At 39.4% G+C, this 20,755-nt stretch overlaps 1 protein-coding gene across 2 annotated transcripts in view; it reads right to left on the bottom strand.

Moving 5' to 3' along the window:
- LMNB1 (lamin B1) overlaps positions 1-20,755 on the bottom strand; it is a 48,207-nt gene that overhangs the window by 10,374 nt on the left and 17,078 nt on the right. For both annotated transcript variants that reach the window (XM_044780518.2, XM_014859533.3), the window contains exons 2-8: positions 14,813-14,969; positions 14,063-14,188; positions 10,709-10,879; positions 9,147-9,272; positions 3,077-3,297; positions 2,032-2,257; positions 301-405 (exon numbers count right to left, since the gene is read on the bottom strand). In XM_044780518.2, the coding sequence (XP_044636453.1) occupies positions 301-405; positions 2,032-2,257; positions 3,077-3,297; positions 9,147-9,272; positions 10,709-10,879; positions 14,063-14,188; positions 14,813-14,969 (1,132 nt within the window). The remainder of the gene's footprint in view (positions 1-300; positions 406-2,031; positions 2,258-3,076; positions 3,298-9,146; positions 9,273-10,708; positions 10,880-14,062; positions 14,189-14,812; positions 14,970-20,755) is intronic.

Here is a 20,755-nt window from a genome sequence, read left to right on the forward strand (position 1 = left end):
AAGCAGTAGCTCCTGAATTACACTGGGCTACAATTATCAGTCAAGAGACAGCTGTTTTCTATCTACTGGAGTAGACAAAATAAAAAGAATTCAAAGGTCAATTCTTTCACTTTTAATAGTTAATTACCACTCTCAATAAGATAGAAATTTTAAAATCTTTAATAGCACTTGTAATTCCCTAATAACGTCAAAGATGTTTTAATGCCCATTTCTAAAATGTTTCTCTTTAAGCTAAAAATTTTCTTGAATTACTTTAACTGTTAGTTAAGACAATGAAGTTAAATGACAAAATGCACTTACTGTAACAGTCTGGCCTGCCTTCAGCACATATCTTGAGGTATATTTGTAACTGACGGACGTGTCTCCAATTTTTCTGATCATCTCCCAGCCTCCCATTGGTTGATCCTATTCACAGAACAAAATTTTAAAAAGGTCACTTCAAATATACAGAAAGTTATGGAATAATCAAATAAATGAACTCACATAGGCAATTAAACTAAGACAGCTTTACGGCTGTATTCCCACGATTCATATTTTCCTAGTACAAAAAGAAAACACGGTTTTGTCATTCAGCAAAACAGCAATTCGATAACGCCACAGTTTTGATTAAGGTACTTAATTTTAAGGAGGACAAAAGTGGAAAAAAGAAATGTGAACCAAATTAAATAGTCATATTCATTGCTAGATCAGGTGGGCCTTTTAAATTTACAACACAATCTAGCTGTCATAATCACAATTATAAACATCTAATATTTCATTACTTTAAGCTTCTAAAATACAGACACATAAACTTAGAAACAGAAGGAAGAAAATATGTTTCTTCTCTATCTATACCACTTCTGCCCACATTTAACTCTCTTACCTTAAAGCGTAAGAGGCTCAAAAAGGGTAAATGATGCAATGAGCCGGTCCCAAGTGCTAGCTATTAACTCTAGCCCCCAGGCTGCCCAGACCTGCCTGACACCTGAGGAAAGGTGCAGGGTATTAAAGCAATTAACTACAGTAATTTATATCCATCTCTAACTCACAGAGAGAACAAGCCAGGCTGAGAGCCAGCTTCAGAACAGCTCCACACGGCTACTATGCCTTCTGAAAAACAGTCAAACTACAACAATGGAGCAGCAGACGCTACTCTGTTCTTGAGCTTTTACAGTCGTGACTAGGAGGGCTTAGAGCCTATTCTCCTTAGGAGCAGAACAGCCAGTGCTCCTCTGCCCATCCAAATCCTTTATTCACTCATATGCAAGATGGCTTTAATAGCTCTTGTGAGAAAAGGAGTGATTTTCACAATGTTTGATAAATCCTGACCACAAGCTTCACGAAGTGACATCCATCCCTCTGCACCCCCTTTTCCCCAAGACCTGCCTTTCTCTAACATCATCTCACACCCCTTTGGGGCTCCCAGCTGCACGGATGCCTCGCCAGGGAGGACCTTCACTACTGAGCTCTCGAAAGCTCCAGCTCGAAACCGCAGCATTCCCTGCTATGAGTATTTTATGTTTACTTTTAAACAACTAATTTCGAGACAGGTCTTCATACTATTTTTGATATAAATTAAACCATTACCATTTGTCCATTCATTTATTTAGAGAGAAAGACACTCCCTGCATATACCTGAGTCTGGGCTCCTATTTCCTTCCTTTCATAAAGTTAACAGCTGTCAAAGAACGTCCCCCATTTACACCCACACTCCAACTTTTTCACAGGTCTGGTTAGGGCAGGAGTAACAACAATGCATCCTCTGGAAGGCCACTGGGACAAAATAACTTATTCTAAATCAGGTGTGAATAGGAGCCCTGGCTCCATAAAGAAGGGCTCCTGAAGGAAATCTTTAAACCTCTAAGTGCACCACCTCCTTTTTCTCCTCCTGTTTTAATTTCTACTTCACGAATGTAAGTAAAAAGGAGGAGGGAAACTCTTAGTGCCTGAAGACTACTGAATCCAAATAAAGGCTGAGGGGTTATCACAACTGCAGGAGAGCCCACCAAGCAGCAAAGCCGTGCTGGGAAAAAATGGGTCTGTGTTTTCTACCTGTTCGGAAGTGTTCTTCAAGCGGATAAACTTGCCATCGACATCTATCTCTTCAATGCAGACATTCCCAGTGGCTGACGCGGAATGAGAGATGCTGACACTACTGCTCGCCTCTGACTCTTCCACATCGACTCTCTTCCGCTTCCCTCTAGTGGTACGCACGCTGCGACTTGAGGATGCTCGTGATACTGTCACACGAGAAGAAGGGCTCGGAGACAGCTTCAATCTACAGGGGAAAAATAAAACGTTCCATTTATGAAACACATATGCCCTTCCTACCTCGGTATCCTGCACACGGATTTCTAAAACAAAACATCACTGACGATCTGTTAGACAAAGCTGATATACAGCTTAACTAAGATAAATTTTATTAATGCTAGGATGCCCACTACCAATTTTCTTTAAAAAAAAATAATAAAAATTTTTATGTTTTCCCTAGGAATAGAAGATAGCCATAATGTAGAAAGTTGGAAAACAGCGGGGGCCATCATCCCATCTGCCACCACCATACCACAACCACTGTTATATTCAATATACTTTCTTATTATTTTCGTATCTGTATTTTCTTTTTATCAAAATTATAATCACACTGTATGTAATATTGAAATCGAATGGCTTTTTAATCTAAATCAGGTACTTTCCCTTTGGAACTTTCTTCTGAGAACAGGTGTTTAAAGAATTTATATACTAACAAGATTTTAAAAATTAGTATAAAGTCTCTTTCAGCAAAGCTGATATCCTGCAACATATTAAATTATCAAAACATTTAAAATCTCAAAGGAAAGACTCCATCTTGAGATAGTCCAGCATTTGAAATAATAAAATAAGACTACTTGAACATTTTCTGTTTTTGAGGTAGAAATATAATCTATTACTACCTACCTCTACACCTCGGTGATAAAAGAAATGACACAGAAAATATTTAAAGTTGCTTTAATTGTCAAAAAAAAAAAACAAAACAACCCAATCCTATTTACTCTTCTTCAAATAAAAAGGTGGGGGCTGCAAGAAGACCAGGGGGTAGGGTGACACCCTCGTCACTCACCTCTCTTCCTCGCCTTCTAGGAGTTTCCTGTAAGCACTGATCTCCATGTCCAGAGCTAACTTGACATCAAGCAGCTGTTCATAGTCGTTCAGCTGCTGCTGCATCTGATCCCGTATTTCCGCCATCTCTCTCTCTTTGTCAGACAGCATGCGCCGAGAGTTGTCTCTTTCTTTAGCAAGCAACTCTTCTAACTCTTGAATCCTCTCCAAACATGCTCTAGACTTCAGATTCAAGGGAACACATTTAACTTTCTAGGAACGTTCCAACATTAGCACAAGGCAGCTATTTTAAACCGTTTCCTGGACTGGAAAACAAGAAGCCTAAGGAATCGCTAACATTAGAATTCATGAGATTTTAAGAAATTAAAACCCCAAATTCCTCCAACATAAAATACAGCCCTCAGGAAAGTTCTGGCTTATACTAGACTAAAAAACGTTATATTTATCAAATTTAAGTGTCATAAATGTACATGTAAGTTTTCTGTATTTAGCCAAATAAAGTAAATTTTTAAGCTGTGGTTTTAGTAAAAGTCAACTCTGGCTCCCCTACGAGCTGAGCCTTGTTCAAAAGTATACATTAACAACAGTAAAAAACTAAAAAGACAGGAAACTCACTGACAAACCAAAGGGTGGGTGAAAGTATGTTTTGGAGAATTGCTGGAACTATTCAGAAAGCAAAGCAAAGGATTCTGGTTATGCCTTTAGAGACAGCGGCCCTTTAGGACTGCTCTGCTCTCTCATGCTCGATCAGCACACAAAGACTATACATCGTAGTGTGGTCTGTAAAAAGTTACTGTAAATATAGAAACTTTATTTGGTATTTAAAAAACGAGAAATCAGGGGCCAGCCCCATGGCAGAGTGGTTAGAGTTCCGCACACTCCACTTCGGCAGCCCAGATGCACGGGTTCCACTCCACTCATCAGCCATACTGTGGAGGCATCCCACATACAAAAACTAGAGGAAGATTGGCACAGATGTTAGCTCAGCGTGAATCTTCCTCAAGCAAAAAGAGAGGACAACTGGCAGCGGATGTTAGCTCAGGGCAAATCTTCCTCACCAAAAAAAGCAAGTCACACATCCTATACCAGAAAGTTCATCTTAGAAACCCTGTAGTTCACTACGTAATTATTCTTCTGCGTTTGTCCAAGACAGAATTCATCTCAGTAGCCTCAGAAAACGACAAGGGTAAACAACTCAAAAATACTGATGGATAGCTTAGGCCCTTAGAATCACAAGTGGCTGCATCAGAGGAGGAGAGAAAGGGCACACATTGTGCAGAAAGTAAATACGGAAGGCCGAAGACAAACAGGAGCTCTACACTGTGCAGAAACACGCACTCTAGTTAGTACATTTATTTCTCACAGGAGTACAGCTTACAAATTTAGAAACTGCTTTACATGTATATGGGGTTGAACAAGTAAGTCAACAGGATGGTAGAAACCAGGTTTCTTACTCTCAGAGAGAAGTTACAGATAAGCGAGGAGGGAAGCCAAAAAGGAACCCTGTGGTACAGAGGTAGTCAAAGACATCTGTATGAACTCGTGTTTAGCTTAATAAAGATACAAGTGGACAGAGATACAAGTACAGATAAGTGTGTACACATGGATGACATACACACATACTACCTAGCTCTGCCCACAAGAGGGCCTAGAAGCAATGACACCCCAGTACCAATGAGCACTCAGTGCCCAGATCTTCATTTCTATATTTCATTCTCCAACCAAAAGAACCAGAGCTCCTTAGAGAAATGGCTGATCCTAGTGCCGAGGTAGGGAAAAGACAAGGTGAGCCTGGAGCATCTTATAGTACCAGAAAGTAAAGAAGCACCCAAGAAAAAGGGAACATGGTAGCCAATCGGACAGAACTCCTAAGGGCCAAAGCTGGAACAATCCGAGACAATAAAATAATGTAGTATTAGATTATAACCTAAAGTGTAAGACAAATATTCATGAGTCCATACACAAATCTTCAGAGAAGAATTCCATTTAATAAATGTAGATACTCCCTTCAGAACGTGGAGCTTAATTCCTGCCCCTCACCCTTGAGAGAAGGCTGGACTTAGTGATTTGCTTCCCAAGAAGAGTATGGAAAATGAAAAATAGTAATCTGACAGCCGGGAAACCGGGCAAACACTCCCTTTCCCAATGACAAACACTGACACGACCAATGATGATATGTGGATGTCATGTAATCCCTGATAGGATATGACAAGAAGGGCAATTAAAACCCATAACCCCAGCCTAATCACGAGAAAAGCACCCAACACAGCCAGACTGGGGGACGGTTTACAAGATACCTGGCCAGTTCTCAAGGCTGTCAAGTCATGAAAAACAAGGAAAGCCTGAAAAACTGTCACAGACCAGAGGAGACTAGGGAGACATGTGGTACCCTGTCACAATAAAATGACAGTAATAGAAAATCTGGTGAAATCCAAATAGTCTAGAGTCTAGTCAATAGTAACGTACCAATGTCGGTGTCTTAGTTTTGACAAACGTACCACGGTAACATAAGATGCTAACAATGGGGGAAAACTGGCTACGAGAGAGAGGGAAACTGTGTATACTATCTTGCCAACTTTTCTGCAAATACAGAATTATGCCAAAATAAAAAGGTTATTTAAAAAATAATCAATTAATCAAAATCCAGAGTAGCACCTGACATTCTATATCAGAAGCGAGCATTCATCTTAAAAGTCATGCTAAATATAATCGCCGCCTGAGAGGACTTGCATTTGACTACATTTGCAAAAACCATGCTATAAACGGAGAAATCCATTTTTTTCCTCTCAGCCTTCTTATATTTTCTTTCCTCGAAAAGAAAAAACGGGCAAGAAGGTGGAATCTAAAGGACAGTTAATGAGAGACATAAACTACCCAAGACTCAGCGATAACCTCTGAGCCCAGGTTTGGAAATACAAAAATGCCTCTATTTGTCTGCTTTCAGTGTTATAAAGTTCCTTAAGAGGGAAAAGTCAAAACCTAGCTATAAAAAAGTTTTAAAGTTACTCTGAATCATTTTGTATTTTAAATAGAAATATTTAAATGCTATTTTAAATAGCTGCACTATGCCTGTTGTGTAGTGAAATACAGAGAACACAGCTTGAGAAAGACCCGCCATGAGCTGCCTCTGAGACTCCGGGCAAGCTGCAATCAACCTCACTGAACCGGCACCCGCATTCGGAAAACGAAGAGCTCTCACTAGGCTATCTGTAAGATCCCGCCTCCAGCTCTAAGATTTTATGACTGACTTCTCGTGGTCTTCGTTTTTCTATTTTATAGTATGTAACATAATTATACTAGTTTATTATGGTCTAGCTGCAACAGAAGTTTCCAGAGTCTGGGTGTTAGAAAAACAAAAATTGGAGGTGCTTTCAGAGTGCCGCTGGAGGCTTCTGCAGGCCCAGCTAACCAAGCAATTAACGTGGCCAAGTCAAAATCCAGAGGGAAATGATAGAAATGCTGTAAGCAACACATGAAATTCCTAATTCCAAAACATAACACTGCCATAACACTGTAGAAATTATTTTAAAATATTTTCTAAAGTCAGCAATTTAAAGGCTATGACAGTTTTAAACGAAATTTAAGAAGTATTTCACTAACATGAGTGACGTAACCAAAAGGAAATTCTATGGCCTAACAGTGAGCATGATGAAACTGATGATTCAATAACAAACGCTATTTAAGGCATACAAGAGGGAAACATTAAGAGAGAGAGCCTTTTTTTTCCCTAATGATCTAAGACTAAAATTTATCAACTAATGAAGCTATTCCTCAAGATATTATTATTTATCATAAAAATCTGATACCAGTAACAAATAGAAGAAAGGTTTCCTCCATCCCCAACCCAACGCAGAGAAATTTAAAACTACTCTGGCCGAAGGAGGTGCTTTTCTCCTGTTCCCTAAGGAGGTAGCTCCTGGAAACCCCCAGGGCCCGCCTAACAGCGTTTAAAAACCACTAACCTGCAGTTAACAAAAACACTTGCGAGGATGGAAAGATGACTAACAGGAAAACAAGGAAACAGCCCTGAACCTGAGTCGGAAGACGTGGCCACCAAGTTCACAGCCGACCACTAACCACAGGCCAGTCTCAGTCTCCTCACCTGTAAAACATCCATGCCCAGCATAGGCAAGGGCATTAAGCAGCAGCCCAAAGAGTGGGGGAAGACATAAATTTGAGGGGGAAAGGATAACTAGAATATTATTTTCTTAAATGGAGAGAAGTTGTAAATGTCAACTCAGAATAAGAATAGAGAGGCCTATTTTTGGAATGGTACCTGTTAATATGGTGTAGTAGAAAAGATTATCTGTTAAATTCCTAGAAGAAAATCTTTGAAGAGAGTGAGGTATAAAGGGAAAAAGTGGCAACTAGAAGAGAAATCCATTGATCAGCCTGCAGCCTCTGGACAAGTCACTAAACTTGCCTAGGTTTGTAGTCAGACCAAGAGAACTCAAAGGTCCTTCCAGCTCTGTTACATGAAAACCTCAAAATACTATCAGGACAAAATGGGTCTAAAATAATCTGTAAATTTATGTTGTGAGTAATAAAGTACATACGATAGGTAATGTAAAAGATTCTATTTTAATTAATTTTTTTTATATTACCCTATTTTATGTAATTCACTGTCTGCTTTCTTTTCTAAATTCCTACAATAAATGTCTTCAGGTTTGTTTTTTAGAGTTTTATTTTTTTGAGGAAGATTAGCCCTGAGCTAACATCTGCCACCAATCCTCCTCTTTTTTGCTGAGGAAGACTGGCCCTGAGCTAACATCCATGCCCATCTTCCTCTACTGTATATGTGGGACGCCTGCCACAGCACGGCTTGACAAGTGGTGCATAGGTCTGCACCCAGGATCCGAAACGGTGAACCCTGGGCCGCTGAAGCGTAACGTGCGCCCTTAACCACTGCGCCACCGGGAGGGTCCATGTCTTCAGTTTTATAATCAGAAAAAGATTTTACTAAAGATAAAACAATAAAAAGAAAAAAGAAAAAGAAAAAAAGTTTAATCAAGAATAAAACCCGTGGCCAAGTGGTTAAGTTCACCAGCTCTGCTTCGGCGGCCTACAGTTTTGCTGGTTCAGATCCTGGCCGTGGACCTAGCACTCATCAGGCCATGCTCAGGCAGTGTCCCACACAGCAGAGCCAGAAGGACCTACAACTAGAATATAAAACTATGTAATGGGGGGCTTTGGGGAGAAGAAAAAGAAAGAAAGAAAGAAAAAAAAAAGATTGGCAACAGTTGTTAGCTCAGGGCCAATCTTTAAAAAAAAAAAAAAAAGAAAGTTTATAGAAAATTGAAAACAGCAAAATTTCCTCCCTTAAGGAAAACAAAAGCTGAAGTTACTTCCCATGTAATTAAGGTGAGCAGTAGATTATTACAGCCTCCTGAGTACTTGGGTGGTTGTCTCTGTGCTCTGTGTCCACAGCATCACCCTTGGACTGACACACTTCAAGCAGTGTCCACACCTGCGTAAGCTGCACCTACAGCACACCGTCATGTCCTGACAGGCACCTGGTCAACACAGCCAGCAACGCCACCTGTCACTTAGTTGTACGAATGACTGACTGAGTCACTAAATTCTTAACTTATACACAAATTAACGCTACTTCCCAAGATCCAAGCTACTAAGTAGTTGAAGCACCAGAGAATTTGTCTAGAAACACAAAGTATTTACCACCCACAAGACTTTTTGCATGTTTTTCCTCATCATGGTTTCCTAATGTGATGAAAAAGGAGAACACTGGGAAGAGCACTGTGTGGAGATGAGGCTGCCGGATGGGTCAGCAAACCAGGGTCCGGGGGTAAGCCCAGGGAAGACACCAGCAGGGTGCTTCCTCAAGAGCAATGGCCTTAGCCCTGGGCAATCTACTAATTTAGGAATAACAGTCTCTGCTCAGAGGATGTTTATTTAAGGCAAAATGAAAAAATCTGGGCAGCAGTGTGAAGCAGGGCGAAGGAAAATACTCCCCTCTCTGGAAAGCGACCTCAGGCAGAGCAAAGCAGGGAGACCACCGTGGGGGCATCCTTCAAGCCCACCTGCAGTTCTTCTCAGGGGAGGACGCAGCTTACCTCTTTCTGGAGATTAGAAAGCTGAGATGAAAGGCTCTCAATTCTCATACGACTTTCCATCAGTTCTTCCCTGGCACTGTTGACAGTGGAAGTGTTCATCTCTGACGACAGTCTGGCATTCTCCAGCTAAGAGAAGCAGCAAGACAGGGTCAGCCTTAGCTGGTGAAGTCGCACAAACAAATGAGGAAGCATGATTCATCTCAAGGCATTTCGTTTCAAGCCTAAGCCCTGCTGGTAACTGGCTGATGAAACAGGAAAAGCATCATGAAGTCTGCTGATATGATATGAATTACCTGAAGTCTTTCTCACTTGTCGACTCAATTCCCAATGTATGAGCTCTAACAGTGCTAACACACCTGGTCTAGACCCAAAGTCTATTACTTCAACATTTCATCCATTATATCCCTAGTGTCTCAGATAACACTGCTAATAAGGAAACTGGGCAGTAGCAATTTAACAGTGATGTTTGTAGGAAAATCAGTATCACACAACCCCAACCCACCAAATCTAATACGGATTACAAAGCAATAAGCAGAAAGTACTAATTTACAGATTATTTCAAACCAGACAAACATTTCCTTTCAGAAGCAAAACACAACTCCTCAAGTAGAAACAACATCCTAGTCCTCCAAATTCCCAAACCTTCTGTTCTGCACATCTCGGGCACATTGCTATGTGTCGTCTCTTCCCTGGTTCCCTTTGAGGCCACAGTCTGTGTTAGGGACAGCGCCTGCCTTTAGCTCCTTCACTGCCCAGCATGATGCCAGCACTGAATAAGTGTTGGACAATTGAATGTAGGGTTTAAAAGATCTCTCCCTTTCACTACCCAATTACTACATCATACAACAGATTAAAAGCAACATGAACAGTTTGAGGCCATACAGTGGAAGTGATTTTCAACACTACTATGACCCTAATTTTCTAAGTCTTCCAATAATGTCTTCTCAATCAAATCTTGTAACATTTAACCCCTTGAGGTAAACTCATTTACTAGGAAAGCCGGTACTTGTTGTTGATTTTATGGATTTTTGCATGTTCTGCTAATAAGAGTGGGAAGTTTCTATAATATTTTTTAAATGAATAATAGCGGCAGAGGCAGAACTACCAGAGACCTTCCATTTGGCCTTTGTTCAAAGAAGCCCAAAGTGCAGTGGTCAGAACCTACACACAAGGATGACGTGAAATCAGAACGAGATGCAATCCAACAGCATTTACTATTAGATGGATGAGCAGGACAGCACTATTAGTACTGGTTATTGTAAGAAAGTATTTTCAGATGGCTTGGGTTTAACTACTATGACATGACATGAATGATCAATGGGACGAAAAGATAAACCCTGACTTCTGATAAAATCGGAATAACCCGACTTTCTTTGAATAATTTCTAGTAACATTTACTTTACGGAAAACTGCTTTTTCAAAAAAATCCACTTTCTATATTCGTGGCGACTAGAGGAATTCATTTAAGAAAACCAGAACAAACCAAACACCAAGTCATGTTCTCAGGGTGACTGGGAAGCAACGGCTGCATGAGTGGGACCAGTCCGCAGGAGACTGCTCACTTTGGCATGGTAAGTCTGCTCCAGCTCCTCCTTGTACAGCTTCACTTGGGCATCGTGCTGCTCTCGCATCTCGTGAAGGGCCTGAGCCAGCTTGTACTCATACTCAATCTGACGTCCGGAATCCACCTCTACCAAGCGAGTTTCATGCTTCCTTCTGGTCTCATTAATCTCCTGGGGAGGAAAAAAAGACATAAAACCAAGTTACTTATCATAGCTACACTGGTACAAGTCTGAGGGACATCAAGGCCCTCTGAAGTTTTTATAAATCGCCCTCTTCATGTCCGTCCTAGGACAGGCATGTGAAGAGACACTTTTTTGCCTTTGTTTTCAAATGAGAAGATTTTTGAGATGGAACTAACGACAGAAACGGTAGCATCTCAAGCCCTAGAAATTTTATGTTTTGTTTTTTCCCGTAGCATAGCTATTTATTTCTCTGAAGGCAAGGCATGGCCTGGAAGACTTCTAAAGTACCATGCAATCGTGGAGAACAATGTACACTAAATGGTAACTGTCCTTCTAAACTGTTGTACTGACGATTCTAAGGACACTTCTTTAAAAAAATCCACATGAAAAGTTAAACTTAGGACAACAACTAGAAGATTCATGCACAATAAAACTACTTTCTTAGACATACTGAGATGCAAGAGGTATAACAAGCTAATTTACGTGACATTTTAAAAACAGGTGCTAAGGTATCAATATTAATTGAGACAGAATCTTATTAACAATATTACTTTAGTATCTCAAGTACATACGAAAATTCATTATTAAAGAATAGAAATAGTAGGCATAATCTTTCATTTTAGGTTTTAAGGGACTATCCAAAACTAAAATAAAATGGCTAGGAACACAATTCCAAGAATAAAATTTCCATTGTGGCTTACAGCTGAACAGATGTCTTTAATGGCAATAATAAAAGAGGCCACAAGAGGGGGATATAACCCACTGAAGTTCTTGTTTATCATCCTTCTGTGTGTTTTTCTACGCATTTCCTCATCTTTCTTTCAACAGTTCCTTGCAGAGGAAAATGCACTTGACAGAATCAGAAAACTAGGGTTCAAATTCCAGTTCTGCTATTAATCTCTCAGGGCTCATAGCTGTGAAGCAAATGATACTTAAATCATGAAAACATGCAAAGGAAGGTTTAGTTCAACAAATACTGAGCGCCTATTAATGATTTTGATGTTTGTCTACCTCCTTTTCTCTTCTTCCTGCTTTTCTTCTTCCTCTTTCTTGTCCCCCCTTCACTGTTCATTATAAGGAACTTAGGCATATTTATTGAACAGAATTATATCCTCCACGTGAAAAAAAAAGAGGAATATTTTAAATTCATTCTCAAAAAGCAAAAACCAAACACTCAAAGATGCTACCCAAACACTCTAAAAACATTACATTACTTCTTCCTGATGCCATTTTTCATCTACTATTTTATGTAGAATAGTGACTTGCAAAGAAAAGAATACCTTCCTGCTGGGTTTAAAGATGCAGGAGTCCACACACAGTGTAAAAACTAAGTAATGACAGATCATGCATAATTTTAACAAAACAAAAATATAAGTCAACTTAAGATAAAAATATCTCCATTTATAAAGCAAAACTGTAGTTTAAAATTATATGATAGCATTCACTATAGTTCACAAGGAGCTGGCACACGATATTCCACTGTGACCCTCACCACTTCTTCAAGAAAAAATAGCAGGTACTGGTGTTTCATTTTTAAATAAGAAACTGACTCAAGAGTTGTCTAAATCTGACTGCTTGTCCAGTGAGCGCACTTTGCCCCAACAATACCTATTTTGTTTTAATACTATACTGTTACAAAAATGGTCAAATTTCCACCATATTTTTTCTCCAATAAAAATAAACTTTTTTAACTTCTACAATAAATTCCTATTTTTAAGTCATTAAAATGACACTTTTCAAAATTATATTACTTCTAAAAACATTAAGTATTTAATTGCATGTTCTCCACCCTGGGTTAATTCCAACCCTCTTCAATTTTGAGGAAATATACATTCCCCTTTCTTCAATTTTATTACTTCTTTTTTGGCAACAGTTGCTACCTTCAACCTTTCACCCCATCCCCCCAAGGCTTGGCCACAGAAGTTAAAGCTTATAAACGACATTTAAAAATACAGATAAGGGGGTGCTGGCCCCGTGGCCGAGTGGTTAAGTTCATGTGCTCCGCAGCAGGCGGCCCAGTGTTTCGTTGGTTTGAATCCTGGGCACGGACGTGGCACTGCTCATCAAACCATGGTGAGGCAGTGTCCCACATGCCACAACTAGAAGGACCCACAACGAAGAATATCCAACTATGTACTGGGGGGCTTTGGGGAGAAAAAGGAAAAACTAAAATCTCAAAAAAAAAAAAAAAAAAAAACATTACATACAGGGGCTGGGCTGTGGCCGAGTGGTTAAGTTCACCCACTCGACTTTGGTGGACCAGGGTTTCATCAGTTCGGATCCTGGGCGCAGACATGGCACCACTCATCAAGCCATGCTGAGGTGGCATCCCACATGCCACAACTAGAAGGACCCAAAACTAAAATATACAACTATGTACCAGGGGGCTTTGGGGAAAAAAAGAAAAAAAGAAAAATCTGTTAAATAAATAAATAATAAAAATAAAAATACACATATAACTCTAAATGCTGTGGGCAGCCAGCCTTCAGGGCAGCCCCCAATGGGTGCTGCCTCCTGGCATTCAGGCCCTTGTGCAATCCCCTCCCACACTACCACGAGTGGCCTGAGTGATGGAGGGTGCTAGCAGATCACTTCTACGACGAGGTTACAGAAGATAATGAGGCTTCTGTCTTGCTCTCTCTCATCACTCACTCCTGGGGAGAGCCAAATCATGAGCAGCTCTGTGGAGAAGCCGGTGCTGGGCTCACTCCTCCAGCCAACAGCCTGTAGATGAGCTCAGAGGCACTTCCTCCGGCCCACACTGAAAGCCTGACTGCAGCCTCACGAGACCCGGAAACATAACCATCCAGTTAAGCAGCTCTGATTCCTGACCTTCAGAAACAGCGAGAGAATAAATGTCTGTGCTCTTTCTGTGGTTTTAAGTTGCTAAACATTGGAGTGATTTGTTACACAGCAATAGATAACTAATACAAACGCTTAAACAGGTTGACAGTAATTAACTGTTGTGACCAAATCTTTATAGGGGAGATCGAGTGAAATCACGTTTGTGTATTATAACAGCTGGAGTTCTCATATGCAGCCTTTTAGCAGCAATACCGTGAATAATTTACCTACAGAATTTCTTCCATTTTTTAAATATATATATAGTTATAACAAAGCCTTTTGGGATCCCCCTCCATTCCTTAAAAAAGTAAAATTATATACAGTTACCTCCTCGTACATGCTTTTACGGAACTCCAGGTCCTCGGTAAGGCTCTGACAGCGATTCTCCAAATCTACTTTAAGTAAAGTTTCATCTGCTAACTGTTTTTTGGCAGCAGCTAAGGAGGCTTCCAACTAATAAGAAAAAGGAATTGACGAAAATTACACAGCAGTCATTTAGTAATGAATTTAATAGACACCTAATTTCTATACACACACACACACACAAACACACATTTAGATATATATATAAAAATGCATAACTCCCTCATTATAACCTTTATCACAGAACTGTGTATTCAATTACTAGTCCTACCCACAGAGCGCCACACCAAAACACCTTCAAATTCGGTAACTGGCAACAGGGAACGACCAAACACCTACGACTTGGATTTCAAAACTCAAACCAACAATGTTAGCACCCACTTTCATTTTCTCCTGCATGCAGAGCACCATTATGAGACCTTCTCTTTTCCTACCTCACATTTGATACAATAATGAAATAGGCTTTGAGAGCAAGAAACAAAACGAGCATAAGCCCAACAGAGAGGAAGAGGAGCAGCACAAGATCTGCACAACCCAGACGCAACAGCCGAGAGGTGAGGACGCTTGCATAGTAGCTACCTTAAGACTATCCTTCTGGTAAGCCACCAAAAAATGAAACTAGTAAATTTTTTTAAAATAAACTTAAAAATCCATCAATCAAGAGAGATGGGACAGTTACCTGGCCAAACACGGCAAGAGCAGCGCTTGCCTTACCTGGGCAATCTGATCCTTCAGATCCTCCAACTCTCCCTCTAAACTCTTCTTGTCGCCAAGCGCGGTCGCCAGTGCTGCATCTTTAGAATTCAGTGCTGCTTCGTACTCTCGAAGCTTGACCTGGGCTCCATTAAGATCAGACTCTTTCTTAGCATAACTGTAAGACATGTGAAAAAGGGCAAGACATCAAATTACACCCCTGACTTGAGACCTTCCCTCCCTGCTTAAGAGGGAAACAAAAAAGGGAGTTTCAATAAAGGCTGCCACAACCTACCAAAATTAGAGGAGCAAGTCAGCAGCAGTGTACCTAGTTTTTGGTGGATAACAATTAGTTCCTTCCATGATTACTAATTACTCTCGGTCAAAGAAGTCCACAGGACCAATGACCAATGTACCAGAATCCTGGCTGTCTCTGAGTGAGAACACGTTCTCCTTGTTCTATAGAGGCACTGCATGTTTCGACAACATTTTTGAAGAAGTGGAAATTTATCATTTTTAAATATAGCAAATATTATAAACCAGGACATACAGGAGACATATATCAAGATGTAAAACGAGATTACATAAACAAAAATGAAAAGTTATTTTAAAAAGTAATTTTATGACTTGATAATACATACAACTCCCTTGATATTACATAAGAACTGACCCCAAGCTTGCAAGCACTTTCCATTTCTTACATAAGAGGTGATTTTAAGATGTCCCTAACTACAAATAATGGCTACCTAAATTTTGAAGAAAAATTCATTATTTCAGTTTATATTTTTAACTACCCAAAAATAAGACTCAAATTGAGGGGTTTTTTTCCTCCTAAATATCACTTTCTACTAAATGAAGTTCTACATTACAAAATTAAGGTTCCTTTAGATATATTTTGTCAAATAACTATATTTTAAAGGACTATTTTTTCATCCAAATAATTCTGTTATCATTAATTAGCGACAGCAGAAAAGCTTTCATAATATCAAAATTCTCAACACCTGCTCTTAATTAAAACTGCTATTGTAGAAGAGTATTTTTACTACTGATGTTTGAGAGTAGGCTAAAAAAGGAATCTTCAGTTGATAGAAATTAAAAAAGTAATCTTGTAATAATAGAATAAAATGAAGGAAAAAAACTGTCCAAAAAATAAGCAAATGCAATTTAAAGAGAAGATTGAATAGCATTCATTTCATTTATATACATAAAATCTCAGCACTAATTATCACAATAATTTTTTTCTTAAATCCTTTATTTTTTAAAACCACACGATGGCAGCCTTTCACTAAAGACGTGCTGAGGGGAAGAAAACGCAACTGTGAAAAAAAAATCCCATACAGTCATTAATTTATAAAAATGCCTAGTTGATACAAGTGCTTTGTCCTAAAGCCGGGAACTCCATAGAACAGAATTGATACTTGTGGAGGAATTATTATTTTATCCCACTACATACATGACCAGAGCTGGGCAGAGATACATATGACTTTAAAACAAAATCATATTTTATAGAGTATCGCACAGCATTTACAAAAGCTACTGACTCAAAATTACTTACTTCACAATTACAAAAAATTCTACTACACCACTATCAAATATTTAAATCTCAATTCATAATGTGATGCTTCTCAATGTGGTGGCTCACGGCAGGAGAGTAAACCTGTACTTTCCAGAAACCAAAATGGCCCACCAAGAAAGATAGTGAGGCACCAGCCCCATGGCGTAGTGGTTAAGTTTGGCACACTCTGCTTGAGTGACCCAGGTTCACAAGTTCAGTTCCTGGGCGCAGACCTACACCACTTGTCAGCCATGCTGTGGCAGCAACCTACATACAAAATAGAGGAAAACTGACACAGATGTTAGCTCAGAGCGAATCTTCCTCAGCAAAAAAAAAGAACAAGAAGAAGAAGAAAAGATACTGAATTTAAAAAAAACACAGCAATTTTACAGGCTACTGCATGTTCTGTGTGTTTGATTTCATTGATTTAATTGATAGTAATACATGCACATGGTTTCAAATTCAGAATGTTACACCACAAGTGAAAGATACTGTGTAATATCCTATGGAGTATGGGAAGTACAAGAAGCCAAAAACTAAGACAGTACATCTAAATGACTAGAATATGGTGATTTCTTCAACAAAAATCTAGACCAGAGAACACAAGCAGTGGTGGACTAAAGGGGATGAGTAGGATATGCAAATTAATTCGTGGTACCTTGAGCCACACAATGTATACCAGTTGAAATCTAATGTCAAGTTCTTATTCACTTATATCACTGTTATTCTGTAAAAATATACATTGTTCCACTATAAATTCTTTCTTAAAGCTATAACTTTCACATTACTGAACAAACTAGGGAAATACAAATCAGAAGTTGGAAATGTGCTTAAAACTGCAAATAAAAGCTAACCTTATGTGCCCTGGCTCAAGAAGGAAACGGAGGAGAGGTGAACACTACCACCACACCTTGCACATACTTATGTAACACTTATCATACCACTCCAGATTTGTGCATGTACTTAGCTACCTCAAGAGAGAGAGAACTCTGAGGGCAAGGGCCGTCCATGACTTACTACTCCTCTATCTCTAGCATAGATAACCTGCAGATAATAACTATTTTGGTAATTCTTAAAAGAAACGCCCCCCAAAAACCCACTGTGCTTTTTTTATGCTATGTAAAATATCATGACTTTTCCTAAAAGAAAAAAATAACTACGACGCTTCCATAATCTCTAAAATTCACATTCCTAGAAGTCCTCCCTATCACCCTGCCAATTTCCTAGACTGGATGGATCACAAAGAGATTCTTAGATTACACTCAAGTCTCCATCTGATAAGAAGCCATGAATCAATGAGTTTTATATGCCACATGAGCTGCCAATACCAAGAATACACAGGGGCCATGTAGCAAGTTAACATTTTGAACATAATCTTGTCATCGTTTTCTAACTGCATTATTTTTCATTCATTAAATATGATGCAGGAAGTCCTGGTCTACTTATCAGCACGTGGTCAAAGTACAGAAACCTGCCGAACTGACATCCTCAAACATACACACAGGAATTGGCTGTAGGCATCACCTAAGCAGGGAGGAACATCGACAACCCCCCGGAACAAAGAGCAACTTAGAAAGGAATCCAGAGTTACCAGAAGCTATCATTTAAAGGGTTGGTGGGCATTCTTCTTTGACTATATTTCCAAACTGGATTTGTTCAGTGTTACTGACCTGCTTAACTAAGCTATTCCTACCTCCAGATAAGGAGACCTTCCTATGTTTTCATTTAAATTCAACATGCAAATCTACTGATGGAAATATGGTCATTGCTAAAGATAAATCAGAAAACATAGCCATTTACTGTGGATGTTTACAGAAGAGCCAAAACTCCAACTGCAGCCAGGGAAGAAGTTTTATAAAATATAGTTGACACACTATTCTAACTAAGAATTTCCTCCCTTGGGGCTGGCCTGGTGGTGCAGCGGTTTTGTTCACACATTCTGCTTCGGTGGCCCGGGGTTCACCGGTTAGGATCCCGGGTGCGGACATGGCACCGATTGGCATATCATGCTGTGGCAGGCATCCCACATATAAACTAAAGGAAGATGGGCACAGATGTTAGCTCAGAGTCAGGCTTCCTCAGTAAAAAGAGGAGGATTGGCAGCAGATGTTAGCTCAGAGCTAATCTTCCTCAAAAAAGAAAGAATTTCCTCCCTTAATAAACAAAATTAGCTTTCACTTCAACTAAGTTTGAATTTCACCAGTTGTAACAAGCAACTAGATCTAATCAAATATCTGACCATTAAAAAAAAATAATCAGCTGGAAAGGATACATTTACACTCCTGTTAACATTCTATCTCAGTGACTCGAGTAACAGACCTAGCTTCAGTGATACGGTGCGGATGTACCTTCGCAGCAGAACCTAGTACCGTTAACCGTCTGAGACTCGTCCCTACAAGCTCCCAAGACGGCCCAGAGGACCAACCTAAATGCAGCTGGGTCTACAGCAGAATACTATTGCAACTCTCTGGCTGCTTAGATCACCTCTTAGCAATTCTGAGACCCTATGATAGATTGTCAGGTTCATCTTACATAAAAATAGACACTCAACAAATACAGACTGACAAGTTTCCCTAACGCACCTTCTCTGCCTGTGTCCAGCTCCCTGTCTTAACTTAGCCCTCACCACTAACACTTCACTTCAGGACCCTTCTTACTTAGAAAAACGAATAAATTAAAAGGGATGAAAGGGAAAAGCCATTTAGTTTTACACACGCAATCAGATAACACAACAGAAAACATTCTATACAAATTTTTTATTTCTAATCAGATCCCCAAAAGAATGAATTTTAAATCCCTCAAAACAGTGCTACTCTACATGGAGAGCCAGGCCAGTGAGGTCCAGCTGTTTGAGCTCTGTGTTTTAACATACTGTAAGGTCTTCTGAACAGCTGTCTGGTGGCAGCTGAACACCACTCAACATTAGAACAGTATTCAAGTGACTAGCAAATAATGCAGCTTCTGAGGCTCTCTCCACACTGAGAGTTCAGAATCAACATGCCCGCTATTATCAAGTGATGGCCAGACTTTTAGAGGAAAAACAAACTTTATTTTGAGTTTAAGGCAAAGGTTATTAATATGCCCCCAAAAAACACTTCTGTCCTGAAACTAAATAATCTATTTAATAACAGACTGACACTGCATACTAAATATGCATTTGCTTCAAATTCATTCATCAGCTTCAATACTGTCCTCAAAGCACCTTCCCTTCCAAAGGCAGAAGGGATGTGATACACAATATTTCTACTAAGGAAAATTAATGAACTTCTCCGCAATTAAGATAAATGTATTTTAATACACAGAAGTCTCTGGAAAGTCATGTGATCACAATTTCCACTAACAAGGGTCTCCTCTGGCACAAGCAAAAAGACTAAGATGCTTTTCTTTTGTACAAACTCAAAAGCTTCAATGGATTCATTTCCAGTGGTAACAAATTCTGCTACTCATTCAATAAGCTGAATAGTCACCAAATTAGCAACCACCCAATCAGAATCAGGCAAATCCTAATTGAAATCAGATTAAAATTAGGAAAAATACTAAATAAGACTGAAACGAGACCACAGAACTATTTGAACAAAAGAAATTCACTTACATGAATAGGCACAGGAGTGGGGAGTGGACACTTACAGCTTAAGTCCTAATAAAAAATGACTTACTGGGGAAAAAACAACCAACAACTTCAACTTTGTTACATATGTCAGGCCACTGATGCAGGTGCTTGGAACCCAGCAGTGAGCAAAATACACTGAGTCCCTGCTCTCAGGAAGGCACATTCTACTGAGCAGAGGCACACAGTAAACAAACACATATATAATAAGGGTAATCAGTACTCTGAAGAAAAACAAATCAGAATAAGGAGCCAAAGAAAGGGGAGGATGATTACTTTGTATAGTGTGGTCAGAAAGAGACTGATTTTATGCCTATAATTAAAACCAACAATCATTTTTCACACCAGAAAAATCACTTTTCAAACTTAGATTTTATCTAACAATACAATTACTAGTATCATTAGTTATCTCACTACTCCTCTATGTGTTATGTGCAACCCAGTCTTATGGGAAAATAGCCTCCTACAGAAATAGTAATCACTAAGTCAATAGTTATCTTGGGGGAGTCTAGAGAGTGCTAAGAAATGTGCTGACATAATAGGAAGAAAAACCAGACACTAGCCCTGTTCACAAAGAGATTCCACTCTAACAAGGGAATCAATCAGTCATACAAAATTGTCCTAATCAACAAATCACACTTGTCAGCACCTTTCCTGACAAACTCTCAGAAAGAGAAGAAAGTACACAGTGCTGCAAGAGAACATGATGTAACTTCTGGGTAAAAATGGCACATTAAACATGACTCCATCCCCCCTTCCAGAAACTCAACTAAAACAGCAAAGGTACAAATTCACAGTGAAA

The sequence above is a fragment of the Equus asinus genome, chromosome 9, assembly GCF_041296235.1.
Source record: "Equus asinus isolate D_3611 breed Donkey chromosome 9, EquAss-T2T_v2, whole genome shotgun sequence".
Taxonomy (NCBI): domain Eukaryota; kingdom Metazoa; phylum Chordata; class Mammalia; order Perissodactyla; family Equidae; genus Equus; species Equus asinus.